Here is a 12,443-nt window from a genome sequence, read left to right as displayed (position 1 = left end):
TCATAGTATAGCATGTCGAAAAAACTTTCAAAAATGTCATAATATGGCATGTCGAAAAATGTCATAGTATGGCATGTTGAAAAAAACTGTCAAAAATGCCATAGTATAGCATGTCGAAAAATTTCATAGTATAGTATGTTGAAAGAAACTGTCAAAAATGTCATAGTATAGTATGTCAAAAAACTGCTAAAAACGTCATAGGATAGCATGTCGAAAAAAATGGCAAAAATGTCATAGTGTAGTATGTCAAAAAACTGCTAAAAACGTTATACTATAGCATGTCAAAAAAAAAATACTAAAATTTAATAGTATAGCATGTCGAAAAATGTCACAGTATAGCATGTTGAAAAAAACTGTCAAAAATGTCATAGTATAGAATGTCAAAAAACTGCTAAAAACGTCATAGTATAGCATGTCGAACAAAATGGCAAAAAATGTCATACTATATCATGTCGAAAATATAGAATTTCATAGTATAGCATGTCGAAAAAAATGCTAAACGATCATAGTATAGCATGTCGAAAAAACTGTCAAAAATGTCATAGTATAGCATTTCGAAAATGTCATAGTATAGCATGTTGAAAAAACTGTCAAAAATGTCATAGTATAGTATGTCAAAAAACATCATAGTATAGCATACTGAAAAAACCAAATAGTATAGCATGTCAAAAAACGTCATAGTATAGCATGTCAAAAAAACGGTCAAAAATGTCTTAGCATAGTATGTCAAAATTACTGCTAAAAACGTCATAGTATAGCATGTCAAAAAACGTCATAGTATAGCATGTCGAAAAAACTGTCAAAAATGTCATAGTATGTTGAAAATACTGCTAAAAACGTCATAGTATGGCATGTTGAAAAACTGTCAAAAATGTTATAGTATAGTATGTTGAAATTACTGCTAAAACGTCATGGTATGGCATGTCGAAAAAACTGTCAAAAATGTCATAGTATACTATGTTGAAATTACTGCTAAAAATGTCATAGTATAGTATGTCGAAAAAACTGTCAAAAATGTCATAGTATAGCATGTCGAAAACTGTCATAGTATAGCATGTCGAAAAAACTATCAAAAATGTCATATTATGGCATGTCGAAAAATGTCATAGTATGGCATGTTGAAAACAACTGTCAAAAATGTCATAGTATAGCATGTTGAAAAAAACTGTCAAAAATGTCATAGTATAGCATGTCGAAAACTGTCATAGTATAGCATGTCGAAAAAACTGTCAAAAATGTCATAGCATAGCATGTCGAAAAAACTGTCATAGTATAGCATGTCGAAAAAACTGTCAAAAATGTCATAATATGGCATGTCGAAAAATTTCATAGTATGGCATGTTGAAAAAAACGGTCAAAAATGTCATAGTATAGCATGTCGAAAACTGTCATAGTATAGCATGATGAAAAAAACTGTCAAAAATTTCATAGTATAGCATGTCAGGAAAAACTGTCAAAAATGTCATAGTATAGCATGTCAAAAAATGTCATAGTATAGCATGTCGAAAGATGTCATAGTATGGCATGTTAAAAAAAACTGTAAAAATGTCATAGTATAGCATGTCGAAAAAACTGTCAAAATTGTCATAGTATAGCATGTCGAAAACTGTCATAGTATAGCATGTCGAAAAAACTGTCAAAAATGTCAAAATATGGCATGTCGAAAAATGTCATAGTATGGCATGTTGAAAAAAACTGTCAAAAATGCCATAGTATAGCATGTCGAAAAATTTCATAGTATAGTATGTTGAAAAAAACTGTCAAAAATGTCATAGTATAGCATGTCGAAAACTGTCGTAGTATAGCATGTCGAAAAAACTGTCAAAAATGTCATAGTACAGCATATCGAAAAATGTCATAGTATGGCATGTTGAAAAAAACTGTCAAAAATGTCATAGTATAGCATGTCGAAAAAACTGTCAAAAATGTCATAGTATAGCATGTCGAAAAATTTCATAGTATAGCATGTGAGGAAAAACTATCAAAAATGTCATAGTATAGTATGTTGAAAAAACTGCTAAAAACGTCATAGCATAGCATGTTGAAAAAACCTCATGGTATAGCATGTCGAAAAAACTGTCAAAAATGTCATACTATAGCATGGTGTAAAAACTGTCAAAAAACCTCACGGTTTAGCATGTCGAAAAAACTGTCAAAAATGTCATAGTATAACATCTAAAAAAAAAATGGAAAAAAAGTCATAGTATAGCATGTCGACAAAAATGCTAAAAAGTCATAGTATAGCAAGCTGTCAAAAATGTCATACTATAGCATGTTGAAAAATATCATAGTATAGCATGTTGAAAAAAACTGTCAAAAAAGTCGTAGTATAGCATGTCAAAAAAACTATCAAAAATGTCATAGTATAGCATGTCGAAAAAACTGTCAAAAATGTCATAGTATAGCATGTCGAAAACTGTCATGGTATAGCATGTCGAAAAAACTGTCAAAAATGTCATAATATGGCATGTTGAAAAATTTCTTAGTATAGCATGTTGAAAAAAACTGTCAAAAATGTCATAGTATAGCATGTCGAAAACTGTCATAGTATAGCATGTTGAAAAAAACTGTCAAAAATTTAATAGTATAGCATGTCGAAAAAACTGTCAAAAATGTCATACTATAGCATGTCGAAAAATTTAATAGTATAGCATGTTGAAAAATATAGTATAGCATGTTGGAAAAAACTGTCAAAAATGTCATAGTATAGTATCTCGAAATTACTGCTAAAAACGTCATAGTATAGCATGTCGAAAAATGTCATAGGATAGCATGTTGAAAAAAACTGTCAAAAATGTCATAGTATAGCATGTTGAAAAATATCATAGTATAGCATGTTGAAAAAAACTGTCAAAAATGTCATAGTACAGCATGTTGAAAAATATCATAGTATAGCATGTTGAAAAAAACTGTCAAAAATTTCATAGTATAGCATGTCGAAAAAACTGTCAAAAATGTCATAATATGGCATGTCGAAAAATGTCATAGTATGGCATGTTGATAAAACTGTCAAAAATTTCATAGTATAGCATGTCGACAAAACTGTCAAAAATGTCATAGTATAGTATGTTGAAAAATTTCACAGTACAGCATGTTGAAAAAAACTGTCAAAAATGTCATATTATAGCATGTAGAAAAAACTGTCAAAAATGTGATAGTATAGCATGTTGAAAAATATCATAGTATAGCATGTTGAAAAAAACTGTCAAAAATGTCATACTATAGCATGTTGAAAAAACTGTCAAAAATGTCATAGCATAGCATGTCGAAAACTGTCATAGTATAGCATGTCGAAAAAACTGTCAAAAATGTCAAAATATGGCATGTCGAAAAATGTCATAGTATGGCATGTTGAAAAAAACTGTCAAAAATGTCATAGTATAGCATGTCGAAAAATTTCATAGTATAGCATGTTGAAAAAAACTGTCAAAAATGTCATAGTATAGCATGTCGAAAACTGTCGTAGTATAGCATGTTGAAAAAACTGTCAAAAATGTCATAGTATAGCATGTCGAAAAATGTCACAGTATGGCATGTTGAAAAAAACTGTCAAAAATGTCATAGTATAGCGTGTCAAAAAATTTCATAGGATAGCATGTCAGGCAAAACTGTCAAAAATTTCATAGTATAGTATGTCGAAAAACTGCTAAAAAAGTCATTGTATAGCATGTTGAAAAAACCTCATGGTATAGCATGTCGAAAAAACTGTCAAAAAACATCATAGTATAGCATGTCAAAATTACTGCTAAAAACATCATAGTATAGCATGTCGAAAAACGTCATAGTATAGCATGTCAAAAAAACTGTCAAAAATGTCATAGTATAGTATGTCAAAATGACTGCTAAAAACGTCATAGTATAGCATGTCAAAAAAAGTCATAGTATAGGATGTCGAAAAAACTGTCAAAAACGTCATAGTATAGCATGTAAAAAAAAACGTCAGATATGTCATGGTATAGTATGTTGAAATTACTGCTAAAAAAGTCATAGTATAGCATGTCGAAAAAAATGGTAAAAAGTCATAGTATAGCAAACTATCAAAAATGTCATAACAGTATAGCATGTCACCAAAAACTGTCAGAAATGTTATAGTATAGCATGTCGAAAAAAATTCGATAAAGTCATAGTATAGTATGTCGAAAAATGTCATAGTATAGTATGTCAAAAATCTGCTAAAAACGTCATAGTATAGCATGTCAGGAAAAATGGAAAAAATGTCATAATATAGCATGTCGAAAAAACATACTAAAATTTCACAGTATAGCATGTCAAAAAAACGTAATGGTATAGCATGTCGAAAAACCTGTCAAAAATGTCATACTATAGCATGTCAAAAAATCTGCAAAAAGCATCATAGTGTAGCATGTCGAAAAAAACCTCAAAAACGTCATAGTATAGCATGTCGAAAAAACTGCTAAAAATGTCATACTATAGCATGTCAAAAAAACTGCTAAAAACGTCATAGTATAGTGTGACAACCCCTCCACTCCTCCGTGTGGTGCTGGTGTACTGTGTGTCATAGTGTCAAAATGTCATAGTATGGTATGTTTCAAAAACTGCTAAAAACGTCGTAGCATAGGATGTCGAAAAAATTGTCAAAAATGTCATATATATAGTATGTTTGAAAAACTGCTATAAATGCCATAGTATTGCATGTCAAAAAAAACTGTCAAAAATGTCATCGTAAAGTATGTCGAAAAAATTGTCTAAAATGTGGTAGTATAGCATAGCATATAGCAGTATATTTACCAAATGGAAGTAAGAAAAAATAATTCAATAGCAAAATCTACATTGACTTTTTAATGTATGTTGAACAATGAATATATAATTTTAAGATTACTAAGACTGACAGTGTCAGTGAATTCCTCCATTTTGGAGGATTTTTAAGCATCTTACAAACATCTGTGAAAAAAAGTATGCAGAAAGAAAAGAAAAACACATTGCACAGAGCCATGATCATCAATCAGAACAGTAAGTTTTATTTATTGTTTCCAGCTGCACTGTATGCTATATGTTCACCTTGTACAAGAAACAAATACAAATACTCACACTAAAAACCAAACAGTCTGCTAGCAGCCGTCTCTTGCTAACATCATGGGGCTAAAAGGGATGGATGTGGCTGCTGCTGTCCACAGAGGGCACGATGCCTCCGAGAGCCACAGCTGGCTTTCATTAGAGCAGAAAAACAAAGAAGAAGAAACTATAAGGAGGAGAGGGCGGGGTCGTTCACATAAGACTATGATTATAAGAACATTTAACAAGGCAATACAAATCTAACAGGACTGAAAACCTTGAACATCAAAAAACGTACATTTGATATATATATATAAAAAAAATATACCACAATGGAGAAAGAGGTGGAGACGTGAAAAGCAATAATCCAGTCTTTTTTTTTCTTCTCTGGTCAGATTTGGACATATTTGAATGTTGATCTTTTTTTTTCCTGAGTCAGTAAGAGATTTACTGTTTCTGTATTTTCCTACTTCGCTAGCTGGTGCTGCAACATACTGTAGGTCCTTTGGATGCAAACAAGTCATATTTGGGATGCTGTTCATGACAATAACCAAATATTGTAGGTACCTCAGTTCAGCAAAGTTGGAAAAGTTACAACAGCAATATTTAATTGATGTGACACACTCAACATACAATATCTAACCACGAATGGCAGTCTGTTTTATCCTCCTTTTTTTAATATTTTTTTTTTTGGTTAGAAAGGGTAATTTTGCCTCATAAGCCGAAACATTCTTCATGGAACTACTGCCCCGCATCTTGTCTCTACATTCATGGGCCACCAGCCACGACGATAAGAAAAGAGTAAAGATGGAGTCCAGATTTCTGATGGAGACGGCAGATACTGCTGTTGTCATCAGCTGACTTTTCTTGTCTGCTAAACAAAACTGTGAATCCATTCATTTTCACACACTGAAGAACAGAAAACAGATATTCACTTGCAACAGAAACACAGAATATAAGCTAAACAGAGGAAAAGTAAAAAAAACAAAATAACACGAGACATGTTTGCGCTGCAATGGGTGGAGCTGACAAGGAAGAGGGGGAAATGAGGCTTGACGGATCATTTACGAAGTCACTGTCCCTTCAAGCTCTTACGTTAAAGCAGAGAGGACGGGTCGGAGTTCCATCCTGCACGTGGAAATGTCAACGTGTCCCAGAAGTCAGGAGGAATCCCCCCTGAAATATACTCAAAAATAAAGATAAAAACTAAAATATCACGTAAATCAATGAAGAACAAAAACAGATACGGGGGGAGGAAAAGGTTTCAGATCATCGTCGCATGAGTTTGACGGTCAGTCCCATCTCAGTGTGGCAGCTCATCCACTGTCCTCACTCAGGGCTTAGTGGTTTCATACAAAAAGAAAACGTGTGAAACGTTGCCCGGCAGGCAGTCTGCTGGTAGGTTCAGATGGCTGAAGTCAAGCGTACAGTTGGATGGTTGAGTTGGTAGGGTTTCTGTTTTTTTTTTGTTTGTTTACATCGGTTTTAGCCCCCTGCTCGGTCACAGCAGCAGTCCTACGGCTCAGTCATGTGCTCTCTCATGGGGTCGCCATGTTTGGAGGGTTGGTTGGGGGAGGTGGCCTGTGACGGATGGGTACCGGGGGGCAGGGTGTGGGCGATGGGCACTCCCCCAGGCACCAACCCCTCCATAGGTCCGGGTATCCCACCGGGGGCGACGCCCACCACACCAGGAGGGAATCTGGAGGAGGACAGGAAATGGTCAACAGGCGTGATACAGAGCAAAACTGTTTAACTTAAAGTAACCTTCTTTTTTTGATATTTACAAAACGGCAAATCCTGGAGAAAGCCTGCTGCTGCTCATTTGTCACACTTTTTTTCCCCACCACAAATATTTGTTGCTCCTGATTATTAGCGTCTGAAGTGGGATTTTATAATAACTGCTAATTAAGAAACCAAATCAACACATGAAATCTGAAAAACTGTGCAATTAAAATGAATATATAGATAATGATCTACTCTTGGGGATACAAATAAACATTTCAGAGAATCCAAACATCTGAGCATTAGTGAGCATCATCACCTCTATGATACTAAATATTTAGACATAGCGCAAGGAGCACAGCAGCATGGAGGCAGTACATGAGAATGTTCAGGATCCTTATCTGGTGTAGGGGAGGATTTTAAAGGGTCGTTCACCCAAATTGCAAAAAGAAAAACATTATTTCTTACTTTCCCTCCAGTTATATTTAGCCATACAGAGTTTTTGCTTTACTGCTCAGGTTTTTAAAGGTCCAGTTTGTAGGATTTAGTGGCATCTAGTGGTGAGGCTGCAGAACTAAAACTTTTCTTGGGTGCCAACTGTGTCGGAGAACTATGATGGAAAATGTGAATGTTTGATTTGTCCCTTCTGGGCTACTGTAAAACAACATGGCAGACTCCATGGATGAGGACCTGCTCTGTATGTAGATATAAATGATTCGTTCTGAGGCAATGAAAACACAGAAATGAATATTATACACAATTCCTGCTGATAGATGCCTCTAAAGCATACACACTGGACCTTTAAGATACTAAGATATCTGCTGCCAACAATACTGGAGGTCAATGGAATTTTGTTTGTTTCATAGTCTTCAGAAAACTATTAATCAGCACTACGTCTTACCAAAAATAGTGAAATAATTTCCCCAGTAAATGAGAAAAAATATTTCTTCTTCTTTTTATAACTTGGGTGAACTGTTCCTTTATCACAGGGAGCTGAAAGGGCAAAAGTGTGTGTGTGGAGGGGTTCTTAGAGTGGTGCAGGAGTAAGTCTTAAAACCCGGAAATGAGTTAGCATTTTAGCGTTCCTGGGTCCTTCGTCTTAAAGTCACTGGGTTTTTTCAACGTTTTTTGTTTAGATGCCTGAAATAAGGTCTGTGGTTAACATGACTTTCACGTTTTGTTCTACAGTTAATACCCCACTCCTGAATTTTGAAGCCTTTATGTTTCCTATAAAAGAAGGTCGCTAACAAGTGGCTTAATGAGACTACAGTGCATTGTCACAGTGAACGCAGCTTTACAGCCTGGTTGTGATGGCAACGTTGAAGACATGCAATCATACTGTATCTTTATTTATGAAGCGCTTTTCAAAACAAAGTGCTTTACATGTAAATAACTTTTGAAAGAACTGATAAAAACTAATGTGAATGAACTTAAAACTCAAGTCAAATCAGGAAAGGCTCTCCGATTTCTGAAGTATGTTTTAAGAGGGGACTTAAGAGAGATCACTGACTCGTTCAACCTGGTTTCCTCAGGCACACTGTTCCAGAGCCTCGGGGCCCTGACAGCAAACGCTCTGTCCCCTTTAGTTTTCAGCCAGATCTCTGGAACAGACAAAAGACCTCTGCCCGAGGACTTCAAAATACGTCCTGGTGTGTATGGCACTGGTCAGAGATATAGCTGGGAGAGAAACCATGAAGAGCCTTAAAAGTAACCAGTAAAATCTTAAAATGTATTCTAACACATTCTGGCAGTGTAAAGAGGCGAAAACTGGAGTGATGTGATCACGTCTCTCGGTTCTGTTTCAAAGCCTGGCAGCTGAATTCTGAACAGTCTGGAATCCATTAATAGATTTTTGACTCGGGGAAGAAAAGAGGCTGTTGCAGTGATCCAGGTGTGTAAAAAAAATATGGATCGGATTTTTGAAATATTTCTAAGATGATAAAAATATTGCAGAAGCTTTGTGACGTGCTGCTCAAAAATTACTGTCAAACCAGACTCCAAGATGTCTTGCAACAGGTTTGATTTTTATCCAATAGGGGAGTTTGGATAGCTTGTTTATAACCTATGGTTAGCATTTTACTTCTGGCGATCGCATTTACACTTCATAAATCATCAAAGTGGTGGTCGCTTGTGATGATTATCTTGCTGCACAAAACGTCTAAGTATCATAAACTGTTGTTTGCCACAGAGCTTATTTTCTGCAGTTATGGAAAATCAAGTAGAAAAATAACAATGGGTTTTTTCAAGGGAACCAGGGTGAACTTCAGGGTTGGCTGAAAAAAAAATCTTAATCCCTGCAGCACTCCATTGCAAATAAAACAACTAATAATATCCCAGGTTTGTTACTGAGGGTTTTGCAAAAGTTTAAGATTTTTTAATCCCTTTCTTCTTTCCCTGTGATGACATAACTCCATATGAAAAAGCTCTACAACTAAAACCTTCCTGCTTTTCTTACTTCACCTGCCAATATACATAATAAAAAACAGTCATTGCAATATTTGGATTACACTTCTTGTTCTACTCTTGATTTCCAGTGTGCCATATGTAGCTGTACATGTTTAGAAAGTGTCCAACATTAGAGTGATCCTGTGAGCTGTGTTTGTGTTTCAGGGTGGTGGTGGTGGTGGTGGTGGTGGTGGTGGGGTTTGGGGAGTTGATGAGATGCTGGATAGAGTGGGTACAGTTACAGGAAATGTGAGTTCAGAGTGTGAAGCAGAAACAGGGGCCACAGATTTCAATGGGCTTTGGTATTTATTAATGATGTTATACGTCTGCTCTGGCCTGTGGGCCAGCTGTGGTAAGCATTCATTTACCTGGTTGAGAATTAGGTATATAATTTGTCCTGCATTCCCCCCGTTGCTATGGCCTGTACCATGGTTTGGTTCATTCGGCTGTGTGAGAGAAGCAGTTCATTCTGGTTGAGACAATATAGAGACTGAGAAACGATGGATCAATTCATTTGGGCCAACTTCTACGTATTAATACGCCACAAAAACTAGGACCCAGCCCAATATTCAGGAAAAGAAAGTCAGAATTGTGTCAAACATACATATGAACATCTACACTCCCCCTCCCCCGTGTGTTGAGCCTCAGCTACTGCAGGTGTTGAGGTGACACAGGTGATCTCTGTGTGATGTGAGTAGCTCGCTGAGTTCCTTCACATAAATCCCCCTCCTACCTGTAGGCGGCACCATTGATCTCAGGGTGAACTTGAGGCTGCTGCTGCTGCTCCATCATTCCCCAGGGCGCCGTGGTAACAAAGAACTCTTTGTTGACGCAGTTTCGGAGGCTGTCAGGAATACGGCCTGTGTCGGGGCGAGATTGAGCAGAGGTGAGCTGAGAAACCGAAAAATCTGTGAGAGTGGGAATGCGTTCAAAGGTGTCTCCGTACCAGTGATGGCTCTGCGTATTTCTGTGGCGGCGGCCTCTCTCATCTCCAGTGACGCCTGCTCGCTGTACCAGGCGGTGTGGGGTGTGCAGATCAAGTTGGGGGCGTCTTTCAGGGGACCTTGGGAAAAACTGTTCAGCAGAAAATGAAAGAAAGAAAAGAGAAACAAAGGGATTAAGAGATGCAAGAGGCAGAATTTCTTTTGTTCTTAATATGATTGGGATTTCCTTCCCTTATTTGGGTGTATTATATATTTGAGATTCCTGTCCGATATGTTTAATAATGAACTGTCTGAATAAGAAGGTGTGATCATAAGCACCTGAAAGGCTCCGACTCGTGGACGTCCAAGGCGGCTCCCCGTATCCTCCCTTCTTTCAGGGCCTGAGCCAAAGCTTTCTCATCCACCAGACCTCCCCGTGCCGAGTTGACCAGGAAAGCACCTTGACGCATCTACACACACACACACAAAAACGGCAGCATAAATAATTCCAGCAATCAACATGTGTGGCTCTGAGGCTGCACACCCAGGGTGGCTGTCATTGGCTCAATGCTGCGTGGGAAGACAACACGTGGTGGGAGACAAACCCTTTTCAGATGAAGAGCGACAAGATAACAAAAGGCCTCTCAAAGACAGGAGACATTTAAATGACACTAATCCCTTCATCTTCACAGAAGCTTTTATTCACGGTACATAAGACACTAGCATGTATGTCACGATGCAGATGAACATGCATTGTATGTAACTTGATTTTCTTGTGAAAGCTAATAACACAATTAGTGAAAACATATGCAGTTTCAAAGCAGCTGTCACTTTCAGCAGCTGTACATGCTGCAAATAGTTATTAAACCATTTATTTTAACACAACCAGCAGTTTGATGTATGTCCTCCAGGTGGCAGCAATGATCAGGGGAAGACTGAGAGTGTTTTCTTATTTATCATGTTAAAACTGATCCCCAAAGTGTAAAGTGCATGCTGTGGTTAGCTTAGCTGCTGATTCATCAAGGCTGGTTCACTTGCAAGCCTGACAGTGACTTGGCTGGTCAGTAGCATTTTTCGGTTGTTACTAACTGCTGTAATGGCAACTCAGAATTGGTGTGGTGTGCTGCATAAACATGTTCTGGACTGTAAATGTACAGTATGTTGGATTATACAGCAGGAAAAATTGCAAACATTTATACCATTCAACTGCTGAGAAATGCTAATGTGTACTGGTTTGTAATATAATAATTTTAAATTACTGAAAAAGTAAAACAAGAAGACAGGCCAATAATAATGAAAGATTAGAACAAAAAAAATAAATAAATAAAAATAAAATAGAATTAAATTAAATTAAAAATAAATAAATAAAATAAAGAACATAAAACACAATAGAAGGAATAAAAGCAATAAACAATTATGGTCCTAATTATGTATTACATGTTTTACTAAGAGAAAAATGTCACAATTCATCTTTTTTCCAACATGAAAGTCAGTATGACTGACTCCTACACACACACACACACACACACACACACACACACTTTGGCCTGTTTGGGTCACAGTGACCTGAGAGTTATGAAACTGTGAGGAAGAACAGGCTGATTACAGAGAATCCTCCCAGCACATTACAGACATTAAACACAAAGACACGCCCCACCCCCAAACATTCATCCCTCTTATTCTGGATCCACACAGATTCCTCAAACGTCTGTGTTTCTTTGTATGTGCGTGTTCCGGGTATCTTACCACTCATTAAAAGGTTGTTTAAACAGCTTATAATTGGAAGTTGCCAACAAAGGAGCGCTGGCACCCAGGGAATGCTAGTGGCCAGCCAAGTCAGCTGCCAGTCCGCTGGGTTAAAGCTGTGCTACCAATCTCCAGGAATCATTAGCCTAGTGAGGAGAATGTGCAGCCCGCTTTGCTGGGTAATGAGGGGGAGCTTCTGCCAAATGAGGTTTATCAGTGTTTGGTAAGTTGCTGGCTCGTTCTGCCTCTCAGACCATGTTTAATGTGAGACAGTAAAATCTGTTTCCTTTATTTTTCATCTCTTCATATGAGAAAGATATACAATGAATAAGGGCCTCCTACCTGTTTGATGGTGAAGTCGTTGATGAGGTGGTGGTTGTGTTCGTTCAGGTTGCAGTGCAGGGAGACGCAGTCGCTCTGGTAGAGCAGGTCCTGGAGCGTGTAGACTCGCTGAACGCCAAGCGAGCGCTCCAAGCCGTCTTGGAGGTAGGGGTCGTAGAAGATCACGTTGAAGCCGAACGCCTTGGCCCGCATCGCCACCGCCTGGCCTGAGCGACCTGATGGAGGCATGAAAGGGAAAGAAATCACACACTA

The 12,443-nt window shown here is 37.2% G+C and overlaps 1 protein-coding gene across 9 annotated transcripts in view; it reads right to left on the bottom strand.

Moving 5' to 3' along the window:
• Nucleotides 1-4,958: 4,958 nt before the first annotated feature.
• Nucleotides 4,959-12,443, bottom strand: part of ctbp2a (C-terminal binding protein 2a) — an 89,525-nt gene continuing 82,040 nt past the window's right edge. For 7 of the 9 annotated variants that reach the window (XM_050070444.1, XM_050070449.1, XM_050070448.1 and 4 more), the window contains 5 exons: nucleotides 12,192-12,406; nucleotides 10,443-10,573; nucleotides 10,127-10,254; nucleotides 9,914-10,040; nucleotides 4,959-6,712 (listed from right to left, as the gene is read on the bottom strand). In XM_050070444.1, the coding sequence (XP_049926401.1) occupies nucleotides 6,529-6,712; nucleotides 9,914-10,040; nucleotides 10,127-10,254; nucleotides 10,443-10,573; nucleotides 12,192-12,406 (785 nt within the window). In that variant the 3' untranslated portion in view covers nucleotides 4,959-6,528. Of the gene's footprint in view, nucleotides 6,713-9,548; nucleotides 9,627-9,913; nucleotides 10,041-10,126; nucleotides 10,255-10,442; nucleotides 10,574-12,191; nucleotides 12,407-12,443 lie in introns of all 9 variants that reach the window. The other 2 variants (XM_050070450.1, XM_050070443.1) reach the window with 1 other exon arrangement.

This window comes from Epinephelus moara, chromosome 19 (genome assembly GCF_006386435.1).
Source record: "Epinephelus moara isolate mb chromosome 19, YSFRI_EMoa_1.0, whole genome shotgun sequence".
Classification (NCBI taxonomy): Eukaryota; Metazoa; Chordata; class Actinopteri; order Perciformes; family Serranidae; genus Epinephelus; species Epinephelus moara.
Note: the sequence above shows the minus strand (reverse complement) of the source record. Positions and strands in the feature narration are given on the sequence as shown.